The sequence below is a fragment of the Typha angustifolia genome, chromosome 13 (assembly GCF_048772165.1).
Source record: "Typha angustifolia cultivar Huaian chromosome 13, ASM4877216v1, whole genome shotgun sequence".
NCBI lineage: Eukaryota > Viridiplantae > Streptophyta > Magnoliopsida > Poales > Typhaceae > Typha > Typha angustifolia.
The window spans coordinates 11,541,916-11,557,489 of NC_133251.1; the positions used below are offsets into that span (position 1 = coordinate 11,541,916).

Here is a 15,574-nt window from a genome sequence, read left to right on the forward strand (position 1 = left end):
GCTTAGAGCCATAGCTCTATCCTTTGTCTTTTTGTGTATCAAGTTGTAATCAATTGCTAATATCACCGGTAAAAAAACTTTCTATTTAGAAAACCCTTCTCTGCCTCCCTTAAAAATGGTCAATCCGACGGTCCACAAGGACCACAATGCACAATCCAACAATGTCGCCGGTGATGGATCTTGTCGGCCGTCCATTTCAGACCCCCTTCGACCATTTGTGGAAAAAGGACGGACGTTGGACCAGACCACTACTAATCGGGCGGCCCTCGGAAGCGTGGGGAAGATCAACCGACCATTCAAGGAGTCGGTATAGAAAGGATGTACCTGTCATTTGATTAAAGATTAAGAGCTTTTAAGTCATTTTCACTCTACCGGTCCGAGGTCTTTTCTCCCAACAAGTGGAAGTTCCAAGCGGGAAAACTCCCGAGGCCAGTGGAAGTATAAAACGTCCCCTAGAGAGAGAAACATAGAGAGAGAGCGAGGAATGGATGAGGTGAGGACTACGACGGCGTGGGTGGTGAGCAGGGCGTCACACGTGAAGGTGGATTCTTTAGGTACTTCTCTAATCTTAGGTTTAGGGTTTTAGGAATGCGGTTCTCTTCCCCATTTTGAGAAAAAGCACAAAACTTTATGCCCTCTTTTTTGTTCCTTGAGTTATATTTGGTGTTGTTTAGGTTTTTCTTTTTCTTGTGCTTTTGGGATTGTGATAAGGGATTGGAAGATTTGGACATACTGACTTATCTAGATAAGCCCAAAATTTATTTTGTTTAATTTTTGATAGTTTCTTTTAATTATGAATTAATTTGGGTATCCTCATGTAGCCTGGATGATTTCTGTTTGCAGAAATTGAGAAAGTAGTGGATGATATTCAGGGGTCAATTCCAAAAGTTGAATGGGATTTCGAAGGGATTCATTACTTTGACAATGGGCCACTTACTGTTCAGTACTTATTTGTTCTGGATGCTTTGAACTTTTGTTTCTGGCCAGGTATAACCTTTTAACAGATTCCGTATCAACTTAATAATTTTTAGCAATTGTTAAGATATTTTTCTCTGTATTTGCTAATAATTTACCACCATTAATATTAGTGTTCTCAAGTTATTTTTTATATCATAAAAGAAGAATCAATCAATTATTGCCTCATAGAAGTATGTGCAAATGCCGTAGAAAGATTTTACTTTTTCATGTTTTTCTTATGTAGCTCATGACAGCATAATAGCCTGTAGTTCTTTTTACCATTTGAGAATGACATTCGTTTCATCCTCTTCAACTATTACTCTCTAGTTTCTATTTTATGATATATCCACCTGATCTTTGTAATTATTTTACTTGTTCCTGTGATCAATCTCTTCTCTGCAAATCTTCTAAGAAAAAATCCACCACAGTTCCAAGTAACTTGAGTAACATAACCAAAGCACTTAATAGAAATAAACTATTTCACAGAGTTTCTGGTCTATTTTATTGTACCCAAAAATGATCTGGCAAGTTGAAAGAATATTGACATTGATACGACAGTAGTAATAGATATCTTGGTTCATTGCATGGAGGGTTGTTCGGTCACTGGATAAGCTTTGTGCTGGACAAAGATGGTGAAACACAAGCGCCGCTTAACTAGAAGCCATTGTTCCAATTGGACTAGAATTTGATGTACATAAATAACATAACAGAATCCGGTTCAACCTACAACGTTTATGCTTACAAATTTGTAGACCCATTTTTTTCTATTGACATTTATACATGTGTGATTCCCAAAAATCTCTTCATTCTCATGTGTGTGTCATCCAATGAGCCGTCAAATGTACTTGTACTTGTAACTTGTAATCGCCTTCCTTCTTCATTTATATTCACTTAATGGAGTCCATACTAGATTACTTATCAACGGAGGCAACACCTGGCAACTTGCAGAGGAGTAAAGGATTCAATAGTAGTTGTTTCTGAGCAGAGCGTTCGAATGCTTGGTCTAACATTTGAACAACCATTGGATTCGTCTAACCAGGCGTCCGAATGGGTAAAAAGCTCTCTAAAAGCATATAAACAGCCTTCCTAGTGTTTGAACACCAGTTCGGTTCGCTTGAGAAAATTATCAATGCATTTGAATGCCATCCAGGCTGTTTGAAATCCGACAGATGCTAAGTAAATTTATTTCGTAGTTTGATTAAGTTTTTGCTTGTTTTCTTTCCTTAATCAACTAGTGCAATTAAGAGATTGTACATATGAGTTGTTTTACTTCAGTTTGTAAGGCAATAAAGTATTTCCTTTTCTTCTATCTTCCCTTAACTCTAGCTAGGGTGCTAAGGTCTGTGATATCTTTTCTTTTCACTATTATTTTGCTGTGGTATTGCTTGATAGCATTTTGTCAACCTATCAATTGGTATCAGAACATCTGTGGTCAGTTGGCGGAATTTTGTTCTTCAACTTGCCGCAAGGTTTGGGAGGATATCGAATGCATGGGCAACATCAGTTGAGGGTTGTCTCAATGTGCTGGAGTCGACACTTCATTAACAAACAAGGAAATAATTGGATCATAGGAAAGCCATACAAATAATAAATAATAACATGGAGGAGATGAAGGAGTAGATGCTTCACATCGTGGAGACACTTGAGGAGACCAGTGGCCACTTCTGCTAGGGGGTTGTGGGCGGCTAGATTTGTGGAGTTTAGTCCAGAGTCATTTGTCTAGATTTTATGAAGTTCTCAAGAAAAATCCTATAGGTTGGATATTTAAGGCGGAGAAATTTTTTGTCTACCAAGGGACACAGCTAGCAGAGAGGGTTTGGGCGGCATTCCACTTACAGGATGAGGCCTTGCAATGGTTCAAATGGTTAGAATATCAACTCGTTGGCAAATTAGTCGGAGTTCACTTAGGGGTTAACATCTAGGTTTGAGTTCACTTGGGGGTTAACATCCAGGTTTGAGCTGTCTGAATATAATAATTTTGACGAAACCTTGAAGAAGTTGCAACAAATAGGGGCCTCGTCAGTGATTATTAGAATGATTTCGAGAAAATAACCTCTAGAGTCTATGGATGGCCAGAGTCGGCGCTGTTGGGTTGCTTCATCGGAGGGTTATGAGAGGTGATACAACATGGAAACGAAATCTTTCAAGCCTCAAACAGTTAGCTTATATCATGGACTTATCACATATATACAGGGATTGACTTGTGAGGGGGAGGTGGATATAGGGCCAACTAGGGCTTCTACTCATGCCAATTGTGAGGCTGAATCTGAGTCTGACACTACTCGTCGACAACAAGACCTTGGGGCTAACACCAACGAGAGCACGACCAATAGGCATTGTATAATCTATAGCTCTGCAGAATAATGATTTTTAGTGTTTGACTTATGAGCAAATACAAGAGCAATGGGAAAAAAGCTTGTGGTTTCACTCAAATAGCTTTAACTATGCTGTGGGGTGTGTGGGGTGAATGCCCACAAATTAAGGTTCAAAAGATTGGGATTGGGATTAGGATCGACCTTTTGAAAAAATGATACATATCGGCCGGATTGGATCAAATTTTTTTAATTACATAAAATTCTAATTATTATTTAAAAATGTAAAAAAAAATCTAAAAATTAAGAAAATATAATAAAAAAAGAAAATAATAATTATTCACATATGAGTCTTAAAAATTAAATAAAAGTACTAACTTACTCAAAAGTTAAAACTTCGATAAATATTGAATCAGTTCTCATAAATCCTTATGATCATCATCATAATCATCATAAGTTTAAAAATAATGATGTGTAGGGTCTGGTGCTCTAAATAGTGATTGCATCATATCATTTATATCAAATAGATCTTGTTGTCTGTGGAGGATAATAATCAATATGTGGATCTTGTGTCTGAGGATACTAAGGAGGATAATAACCAGTATATGAATCATGTGATTGTTCCAAACAATGAATATTTGATGAACCATAGTTTGTTGGAGTTCGCTGGAGTGAGATTTGCATCGCCGGAGTTTGTCGGAGTTTATTAGAGTTAGATCTCTTCGTTAGAAAGTGAGAGTGAGAAGAAAAGAAGAAAGGAGTGAAAGAGAGAGTGAGAAGAAAATAGTAAAGAAAGAAAGGGAAAGAGCTTGGGGACATCGATAATTGGCCGATTTTCGCCAATCCCAGTCATTTAGCCGATCCTGATCCGAATCAGCCGGTCCGACGAACAAGCCACAAATTACCACCACCTTTTAAAACATTGTTCTAAACCTTCAAATTTATCTTTGTTAAGTCCACTAATAAATCTAGCTCTATTGGGCCTTATTTGTTGACTTATATTTAAGGTTCAAAAAATTGGGATCGGTATCCCGAAAAATAATAGGTATTGGCCAGATTGGCTGTATCGGCATCTGATCGAGCTATTTTTAATTACAAAAATTCAAAATATTATTTAAAAATATAGGAAAATTTCTGAAATTAGAAAGATTAAAAAATTATTATTATTCACATATGAAGCCTAAAAACTAAAAAAAGTACTAATTTACTTAAAACTATTGCAATAAAGGAGAGTGAAAGAAATTAAAAAAAACTCTGCCATAGTGAAGAAGAGAGAAGAAAAAAAAAACTACAGTGAAGAAATAAGAGAAGAGAAAGAAAGAATTAAAATAAAAAAATTACATAGGTGAAATTATTGGAGTTGGATCTATATCGATGGAGTTTGCTAGAGTTGGATTTATGCATCAGAAAAGCAATAGCTATGGTAGGGAGAGAAAGAGAGAAATAGTGAGAGAGAGAGAGAGAGAGAGAGAGAGAGAGAGAGAGAGAGAGAGAGAAATAGTGAAAGAGAGAAAGGGAGAAAGAGTGAAAGAGGATTGGCCCGGATCAGGGATCGGGGTCGGGTATGGCCAATCCCAGTCTAGATCATCCAATCCTTCAAACCATGCTTATATCCTTACTTTTAACTGAAACTATTATCGAATAAGTTTGTCAGTTTAGAGTTTTGAATCTTTTGATAACAACTATTTTGGCCATGATGTGTTGAGAGCCATATTCCTATTGGACTAGGATATGGTAGGAATCCAATTCAGTCTAAAGATGTAATCTTACATGTCATGGATAGGGGTGTCAAAATAAACGAGTGGCTTGGGCTCGGCTCGACTGAAGCTCAGGCTCGACTCGGCTCGGTTTAAACTAAGCCAAGCCTGAGCTTTTATTTTGAGGCTCGATTTAAATTTCAAGGCGAGCCTAAGCTGAAGCAGGCTCACTTAGGCTCGGCTCTATAGGCTTGTTTGTACTCTTATTTAATATTGGTAGCATGATTTAATTTGGGATTCAACTAATAGGTGTTAGGGTAAGGTAGTGGCAGTAGTAGACTAGCTATGAATTAATTTTTTTTTTTCTAATGAGCTCTTCCTCCAAAGAAAGCAAGAGCTCTCTCTCTATCTCTATCTCTTTGTCTAATAGGTCACATAGGACATAATATCATGGATATCATAGACACATCACCTTGTGACATGATATCCATGAGCTCATCAGCCCAAGGTGATGTGTGCATGCATGGAAAATTGTTACAATAACCCAGAACCAACCCTAGCTTAAATCCCATATCTCCTTTCTAAATCCCAAATCCCTTCTCCAAATCCCAAATTCTCTCTCATTTCTCATCCTATCCCAAATCCCCTCCTTTATGACCCCATTGGCTTACTCGTCCTCTATAACTCCGTCAACGTCCTCCACTATGACTCTGCTGGCCTTATCCTCCTCCGGCGGTCTCCTCCAAGACTCCACCACCATATTTCGCAAGGTGTGTTACAAGTGCGCGAACACCTGTGAGTTTGGCTGAGGTGGTGCGGATGGGGACCTCGTTGGCGATGTCAACATTAGATGTTGCATGGCTCTTCAAGTTTGTTAAGTGATTGGTTTTGTTGGGCTAAAATTTTTGTGAATGCTAAGTTTTTGTAGATGTATATAAAGAAGATGATGGCTATAGAAGTTGGGTAGATCCATTTTGGGGAAGAAAAGTTGAGGAGGAAGTAACAATGGCTTGTTTAAAGCTTGGTTCGGCTCGGGCTTGGCTCAAATAGAGCCGAGTTGAGCCTAAACAAAAAATTTTGGCTTGAAAATAATTTCGAGCCGAGCAAGCTGGCTTGGCTAGTTTTCACCCCTAGTCATGGACTTATTATCTTGTGTCACTCTTTTCACAGCTTATGTTTTATTCCATGTGGGGTTACACCTAATATATGACACCTTTTCGAGTAAAGGTTAAACAACCTCATCAATAATAACACAGGTATATGTGTTAATTCCATTACTTTTAGGATGGAATTTGTGTTGTTGAAGGATCTAGTGAGGCACAAGTTTAGGTGCTTAGAGTATTGGAGTAATTAGTATAACATCGAAAAATCTAGTCTTTTAAAAAATTTATTTCTTCTCTTTAAACTTATTTGTAACTATAAATCATTTAGATAATTCTGTTAGTGCAATTTTATGTAATAGCAAGTTCATGTACACAAAATATTTTGAAGTATGTTCTACAATCTAAGATTTATACGTGATCAGGACATATGACTTGTGGAAGAGTGTACGTACAAAGAGAATTAAGTAACGGAATTGAAATCAAGTCAAAAATTCAATTTAGGCTATGGTTTAGTGTTTCGGTTTTGCCCCTAAAAAAAATTATTGTTTTAAGCCGAAATGGAATAGTTTTAATCTATTGTGGTTCAAAATAAATATCAAAACTATAAATCTTGATAGTTTCAGTCTTAACCAATGAGTTTCGGCTTTACTAAATTAGTTTTCATTAAGTTCCGAGGGTTACTGTTCCATCTTAAGTGAAACTTCAAACTATGAATTGAGCACTTGCTGTCTCAGTGCGCATCGCGACACAACCAACACATGCATCCTCTTATGGAAACTAAGCTCAATCTGGATCAGGTAAGTTGAGTGTGGACCAAGTGTGAAGAGCTAAACATGGAAGGTTCAAAAACAATTTTGGGCTCGATTTTTTCTAAGCTAAATCACTTAGTCCGAACTAGAGATGATCTTAATGCCTATAAAAGATGACCAGAGGCTAAAGGACTGTGATTCAAAAAAGGAACTCAATGGATATAAAGGAATACATTTAGATAGTTTTAGGTTTCCTCACAGAGCATATTCTACATCTATTGTGAAAAAAGGTTATACTTATATGTCTAAGTGCATATTCTACATCAGAGATTGATCCATAGCTTCAGAGGAGCTGAATCAATATCATCGAATTGAGACCAACTAACACGAGAAGACTTAAGGAGGTATCCATATTAATTTACAACATATTAGATGCGAAGGTAATTTATACATAGAGTAGTTAGTTGCGATGGACTTAAATACTTGGACGATGTATAGTCTAAAAAATTATAAGTGATTCTTGTTTCTATGATTAAAACGAAACAGATTAATTCGGTTTGGGCGAATCTATGATTTTTTTTTACTCTAGACAAACTGAGAGATTTTCCATATTAAAAATATCGTCTCTGTCTTTGTTATGTTTTTCCTATTCTTTCTCACTTCTGGTTTTCCCTTTTTGACTCAATTTGTTTTTTTTTCTCTTTCTATATCTATCTAAATCTTGTTGGAGTAGGATTTTCATCTTCCCTCAAAGTTCAAATTAGATATATAACTTAATGCATGTGGTTATATGCATTCTCAAATTTAATGAATCTTCTATTAGATGTAAAAGATGTATGCAACAACATTACTAGATGGTTACCTTTTCTTGATATTTCCAAGATACCCAATTCATTGATATGACTCTTACTTTTCCGGTGCAAAACCAATTGTTTATGTAGTTTGTTGGTTCCAATTACTTTTATTTTGAGGTGCTAAATAATGTTTACTTTCTTTTATTACAATGGTAAGTTGGTCTATAGGGGAGGCTATTTTGATTTAGACCAACGATGGTTGTGTCATGCCACCATCGGCAAGCTCTTGACATGCTAAGGCGTGCCACTTGCACACCTTTAACATACTTTTAGTAAAAAATTAGAGGAGGTGAGTAATGGCACAGAGCGTTGCTATGAAGTCGTTGCCCTCCTTTCTCTCTCTTTGCAAATATTTTATTCTCAACCCAATTCAGTCCCAAGTTGTCTTCAACCTTGGGTTAAGGCACACGAGAGAGAAAGAGAGAGGAGGACGATGACAGTAACAACGAGAGGATCAACGGTGGTGGAAGCTCCCTCTCCCTTTCTCCTCTTTTTCTCTCCCTCTCTTGCATGGGTCGGCGAGTGTCGCGTGATGTGCCATCTTTGCTCCGGATCACACTTGAAGGCGTTGGCTTGCCAAATTTCGGTTGGGTGAGGATCCTGAATATTTAGCTACTGTGCAGTTTGATTTTATTAAAAGATGAAATTACCTAAGCCAGTCTTACTCGCTCTCTCTCATCAATATAAATTTCAGTCTAAGAGACTGTATTATTTTATCAAGCTTACACATTTTTTCAAAGTAGATATCAATATGCATGTGCATGTTATAGAACTACTAATGATACAACAGTCTCTGATTCTCCTAGCAAATGTGGTGCTTTGATTGCTTTTCTGTGTTTAATATTGTTGATGATTGTGCAATTTTGCCTTATACATTGACTCTTGTCTCCCCCATCTATGCTGGACAGACAAGGACTTAAGCTATGATCATTTGGCTTCTGGACTTAAGGAAGCTCTAGAGAATGATAAATCTGCCCTTGATGCTGATCGTCTTCAGAATTATACTGGTGACTTTTGATCCTTTTGAGCATTGGTTCCTACCTTTTGTACTATTTATACGAGTCATATTTCAGTTTCTTTCTTCATTAGTTCATCGAATCGTAGGTTGTTCTTTCACATGTAATATATTTTTTCCATAGCAATTATTGAGTGAATTTAGTTGGTGTCTGTGACAAATGTAAAGAAATTGAGCTCAATTGTGGAAATTTTAGGTCCCCAACTACGTGAGTTGTTGAAATGGCCACGTCCTTTGCCACTTGAGGATGAACGAGTACGCTTGCTGCATGAGGTATGTTTGTCAAATTTCTAATCATTTTCTTGGCCTTTGAAATGGTGCTTATGTTCCTTGAACCATCCGGTGTTACATGTTTTTGATGATTATATCATCCAACTTCTTTTTATGCTTCTTTCTTTTGGCATTATTGGCATTATCTCATATAACTATTCATGATAGGCATAGTATAATGAAGATGCTAAGGAGCTAATGGTTACACATGATAAAATTTACTGCAATAATTGACTTTTATTCTTGAGTTATCCAGGTGGGTCTAGAACTGGAGAGAAGCTTTGAAGGAGAGGCTGCTAATCTTGTAAAATCCTGTGGAAATTCTGCTGTATCTCTAGTTGCACTTATAGCACGTCATTTTCCTGGTATGTTTTCATCTTTTTTCAACTTTTTTTTCTTTCTTTTGTCTATATTATATTCCATGACATTTAATGGGATTAATATAATAACATGCACAGAAGCAATTGTGACATGCATTGCTATCATTATTATGTAGAAAGAGGAACACAGAGATAATCAGTTTTGACTTTTTAAGTAGAGTGAAGAGATTTTATGCCGCAACATCTTCAGTAGTTCTTAACTATAGGTTATTGATGACTTTCTTTGCGCACATGGTGTCCATACATAAGTGGATAAATATTGAATTGCTACCTAGTTCTTTAAAATAAGCATCAAATTACTAACTTATTCTGATAGACTGAGCTTCAAGTTACATTATGGAAGAGGCATATGCATTACTAAAATTACTAGCTCATGCTATTGCAGGTTAAAGTTTTCTTGTGTCAATTACTGAATTTTTTAAAAGATTGTTATGTAGCCACCTAACCTCTGATACCTAGATGTGTTTGCTTTTGGAACAACCTATCCTGCGATGACTAAGTTTACATATATCTTGGCCCTAGCAGACTGCACATTGGCAGGAGAATTATGCACTGATTAAATTGTTAGATATTACGATTTCAGAGAAGTGCTCCCTAGTAGCAAGAAGGCTCACTTTTGTTGTTTATTGCCTTTTGCGTTATTCTTCGAACCTAAACTGTACACTACCATTCTTGTCAACCAAATAAACCGAGGAGGACAGTTTAGTTAAGAAGTCCAAGTGATATATGTTGACAACAGTATTAATGGTGTAACCATGGAATCTAGTTCTGGCCGATCCTTATCTGAATTGGTTGGACCAGTCAAAACTTGGTGAAATTGACTGCAAATTGGTGGGATCGGCCGAGATGTCTGATCTCACCACTAGGTTATAATTGATGTCCCCGACATCTCTCTCCTCTACCTTTACTTCTCTCTCTCTCTCTCTCTCTCTCTCTCTCTCTCTCTCTCTCACACACACACACACACACACATGTCTTCCTGACAATGGTGATCGGTAGATCTGGCAACCTCGACGTTTGGCGGTTGTGTCCAACGGCTTTCGCAACCTCCAATGACTACATTGGGTCCTCACTTCTCTCGCTGTTATTTTTTTTGGTTTTTTACCCTTTATTCTCTATCTTACTGGCAACTTCTCTTTTTCCTCTTGGAAGACCGCCCTCTCTTCTGAGAGCTGTGTGTGCATGAGTGAGCGTGCGTGATGACCACCCTCTTTCTCTCTCTCTCTCCCCGTCTCTATCCATCACTCTGTCTCTCTGTTCTCCTCTATTGTAGCAGCCTTACAACTGATGCACACACAGATCTCTTATCTGTGCATGTGCAATGACCTCCCTCTCTCTGTCTTTATCCATCTCTCTGCCTCTATTCTCTACTATAGCAGCCTTAAAACTGATGCAACAACATGAAAAGAAGAAGAGAGGAGACTAGAGAGAGAGTGAGTCTGCAAAGAGAGGAGAGAGAGCGATAGAGGAGCGGGAGACAGTATGAGAGGGGAGACTACAGACTAGAGTACCAGCGAAGAGAGGGAGAGAAGAAAAAGAGAATAGAAAGTTCTAGAAAAATACAGAAAGTATTTTTCTTCAATTTTCAAACGTCATGAGAGTGATCTATGTTATCTATTTTGGTATCATATTTAAAAAAAAATTAGGATTTATTCCTGTATTTTATAATATTTGTTTTTACAAAATTATATTATTAAAAATTAGTCTGATGCCAAAACGGTCGATATAGTTGCTGATACAGCCAATATGGTGGCTTATACGACCGATATCGCTTATCTGTATCATTTTTTGGGTGGGCGATCCCAGCTGTATTGGAACCTTTGGTGGAACATTAGCAAATGAATTATCTTTAGTATATAGAAAAGACTTCTACTCCAGAATAGTAAGTCCATAAGATGTTAATTATGCATTTAAATCTAATTCTGTACAGCCTTTTGCCTTGCAATACAATGTTGATAACACTCTTTGGCAGCAATAATTTGCACTTTATCAATGGAGGGAGAGGTTGCAACTATTATGTTTGTCCATTCATATTTTTGATAAATATAGTTCTTGTCTGTAAGCCTTTAACATGTCTGTTACATGCTCATTTTCTATTCAATTCAGAAGTGATACTTTTGCATGTATGTATCTGTCTAGCCACTAAAATTTCTACTGGAAATGTTTCTTTTCTATGTTGCTTTCAATAGGTTTCCGGGATCATTCACTTTACAAGGGACACCAAGTTTTCTTGTACAAAAGGGCACAGATATTTGTTGCAGATTTATGGGGTGCTTTTAAGGGTCAAGGAATTGGAGATTTCTATGACATAAACACCATCACGATATTTGCAGATTATATTGTCCCTGCTGTACTCAGACAAATTGGTGTATTGAAATATAGTTCAGATTTATCTAGTTACATCGATTCTAGTAAGGAGATAATTCCTGGTAGTGAGGAGGAGGTTGAGATACGAGCTTGCTCTATTCAAGCGGTGGAGAAAATTAGAGAGCTCATCCGGAGTAAATTTGGGAAGCAGGTACACATATTCTGGTTTTGCTTTCCCAACTATTATCTTTCAACTTCACATTGCATTGTTCATTTTCCTTTTGTAAGATAATTGTATTTCATTAAGAAATAGTTCTTGTATGGTGCAAAATTTAGTCACAAAAAAATGGAAATTAGTCTCAAGAAATAAGTGGGAGAATACTTCTGTCCTTTTCCAATGAACAATCTGGATAATATTCAATTCATGAACAGCGTCCCAGCAACTTCTGATAAGCCGGAAAGCCTGGAATATTCAGGCTTGGTACTGGATAACTTGAAATAAAATTGGATTAATTTAGCTTTACTGCATTAGCTTTTGATAGCTGGAAGCGTGGCACTTTAAGGTTTGCTGACAAGCAATCCCAATAAGTTTGGATTCATTAATTTTCTGGCATTATCTTGGAGCACTAATTGCATATGAAATATGTAGCATGATATAAAATTTTCCTTTTATGTATAAAGGATGTCTTTCTGGAAAATCTAGAGACCTGGAATTTTTGGCAGAGTTCTGGGTGCCTGCATATGACCTTTTTCTTGCATTCTTATGCATTCAGCTACTAACCAATCTAGCCTAATCCCAAGATTTGGTCAGGATTCAGCCTTATATTAGACATATGCCTGACTGGTTATGACATATTTTCCAAGTTCTTGACAATTTGTTTATTTCCAATTATTCTTTTAAAATACATGCAGCATTTTACGGAGAACTCTTTCCTTTCTTGCTTATATATTAACATAATATATATTTTACCCCTAGGTATGCTTCTAAATAATTTCATCTTATTAGACCAAAATATGCTGATGACATCTTTGTATGTACCTTCTCTTGTGGGCGTGGGATTTGATCCATGGACATGGATATGAGTGCTGACGGAAGCAATACAGACTTGGCTGGGACTTTGAGAAGAAATTAGAAACGGGCAAGTAGTGTCCCACTAATATGATATCATACAATTAACAATTAGCGATACAGACTTGTATTGCACATTTTATGTCATTAAAAAGTAAAAAGAGTTACTTTCATTTACTGAATTATAGTTGCACCGAATTTTCTGAAGTATTAGGCGTGCATACTATTCATAATTTGCAAAGAAACTATTCTCGAGAATTTATGTACATACTAAAGAATATGAGGGGATTTACCAAATTATAGTTGCACCGATGTTTCTGAAGTATTAGGCTTGCATACTATTCATAAATTGCAAATGAAGCTTTTCTCGAGAATTTATGTTATGGACATATTAAAAAATATGAGGGGATGTTAGAACTTAGAATAGTTCAATTTACTTAATCATACAATTGGTGCAATGACTACCATTTATAGCTACCAATATGTTGATCTGAGAAAACATCTCTCTCGACAATTCAAGTTGTACTCCCATCAAGAAATGTAAAAGGTCAAGCAGAGGCCTTGATAAACACTAGATACTATCTTGTATTAGTACTGATTATACTGCTGATAGAACCACTTCAGGGAGGTCAGTTTTAGAGTTTTAAGAATGTTTCTCTGATACAGTAAAAATAAGTATATTCAGTTATATTATTTACCTTGATGACAAGCATTATATTAAGTAATCATATGAGAAGAAGGTGGGAATTAGACCCCAGTTAATATATATGCCATCCAAGCTAGTTTCCTGTATAAAGTTTGAAAAATGGATCAACAAGTTAAAGAATTGCGGTCCTTTGATGGTCAACCCAGTCAGGACCCTGACTCTCTTTGTCGTGATGATTCAGCTCATCACATTTGTTGACATTGACAACACATTGACAAACATTTGACATCTAGTATGATTCATTTCAATGATCCTTTATTTTTTTCAAAAAATTGTCATCATTATGAGAAATTGATAGATTATTTTCATCTTATCTCAATGGAGGGTGTAGTTAATGCAGCTCCCCATTTATTTACAGGTTCTCAGTATTGAAATTGATCTCTGGCTCTGGTCCTATGGCGTTCAGAACTCATCTTTACCATATCACCGCACACTTTCAGTGTACTACTGAATTAGAAGCTGCATTTTAATTATGCTTGGCTTTCCTCTACCCTTATTTTGGCAGTCGTCAGTTTCTCTCTATCAGTCTAATTCTTATGGATAGAAATCTCTCTGTTCTGATTGCTCCTAAAGGAGCCAATTTTGAGGACAGCATTAACATTCTCGGAAGCTAATTATTGTATGAATGGTTAATATGATATAGCCAAGGAGAATATCTAACTGTATTATTATTATTATTATTATTATTATTTTGTTGTCAAGGTAGACTTAGAAATCTTATATTATTATTAAATATTAAAAGTCCTTGCTTTCCTGCGTACAGGAGAGAGAGGAGTGTACTTATCCACTCTATAAATAGAGAGGCATAGAAAAAGGCAGCTGTTGAACGTTGATTAGTACACATGATGCATCACGAATAAGAGTGCCAAAACAGAGCCCCAAACTTTTGTCCATATATATTAATGCAAGTTGTTTCTTTCTGAAGAAGATATCCATCTATCCATTTAGACTATCTTTTCATGTGGTTTGGTTTGTATGCATCATATTCTCTGTGGCCCCATGGAGCACGTATCTTGTTTACTTTATTGAAAGAGTTTTTCTTCTTTTTTTTTCATTGCAATTGTGATTATAATCTCTTCTTTACCATATATTTGCAAACCTCCTCTTGCTCTTTTCCTATTATATTTTAGTCAAGAGAATAGAATATGCTAAAAATCCTTGTTATTGGAGTAATTTATGCATATATTTGAGTAAGACCCATCATAATTGGTGATTTTCTCCGAGAATAAGAGAGCTAAACTCTCTCTTATAAGTGTTCTTCTATGATATCAATCAATTTTTATTCATTGTCTGGTGATATTGATATTAAGATTGTTCTCATGGCTCTGAACTGATAGAAAGTTAGTTAAACTAAATTAAAATATTTACTGCGGTAGCAGTAAACCGACCCAGGGAGAGGGAGAGAGGGGATAGGGATAGTGGTGGTTGATTAAACCCTAGAGACTGCCATCCCTATCCGTGAGTAAACTGGATCATCTGTCTCCTAGCTGGGATTGCAATTATTGGTGGAACCTCTACCGCCTTTCAACTTTTGTTCGAGAGAATATATTGTTGTCTCCCATCGTGTCGCTACCATCATGGTCGCAATGGCTATTCCTTGTCCTCTCAACAAAAGGAAAGGCATCCAGCATCCTCACCACTATCATGATCTCAGATAGCAAAATCTTTTACTATTTCATGGATCAAATAAATGAAACTTCTAGTAGAGGGGGGAGGCCAAAATTAATCTCTTGGTCTTTGTCATCCAGCTTACTCAACCCAATCATCTACGCTGTGTCTTCTGTCTTGTGTGTTTGTTAAGATTTAAACACTTCCTTTTCAATATTAATTTAAAATATGAAAGATGAGATTAATACCAAAATTTAAACTCAAATATAGGATCTTATATTGTAGGATCAATTGGTAAAGGATGTTAGCCCTTAGATATTATACTAGACACCAAAGTTATTTTACTTCTCTGAACTATTTCTAATGTCACTCTTAAAACTTTTAAATGAACTGCAATTACAAATGCAGTTAACATTGATAATAAAATAACTTAAATAACCCTAACTTTGTTAAATAAAATATGGATTGCTGAGAGAAATTTCAGGGTGAATTAGTAATATGTAAATTGGTTTTTGTTCAAATTAATAATACTTTTTAGGTTAAAATA

The 15,574-nt window shown here is 36.3% G+C and overlaps 1 protein-coding gene across 2 annotated transcripts; it reads left to right on the forward strand.

Annotated features, from left to right (window-relative positions):
- The first annotated feature begins 348 nt into the window (after positions 1 to 348).
- On the forward strand, positions 349 to 14,087 carry LOC140774092 (uncharacterized). 2 transcript variants are annotated; one of them, XM_073116943.1, is made up of 7 exons: positions 349 to 554; positions 844 to 987; positions 8,581 to 8,679; positions 8,884 to 8,960; positions 9,214 to 9,322; positions 11,527 to 11,855; positions 12,651 to 12,999. In XM_073116943.1, exons 1-7 carry the CDS (start codon positions 485 to 487, stop codon positions 12,663 to 12,665), a joined length of 843 nt encoding a protein of 280 aa, XP_072973044.1. In that variant the 5' UTR covers positions 349 to 484; the 3' UTR covers positions 12,666 to 12,999. The 2 variants fall into 2 exon arrangements, with proteins under 2 accessions (XP_072973044.1, XP_072973043.1); XM_073116942.1 differs by lacking the exon at positions 12,651 to 12,999 and adding an exon at positions 13,778 to 14,087 and having other exon boundaries at positions 356 to 554.
- The last annotated feature ends 1,487 nt before the right edge of the window (positions 14,088 to 15,574 follow it).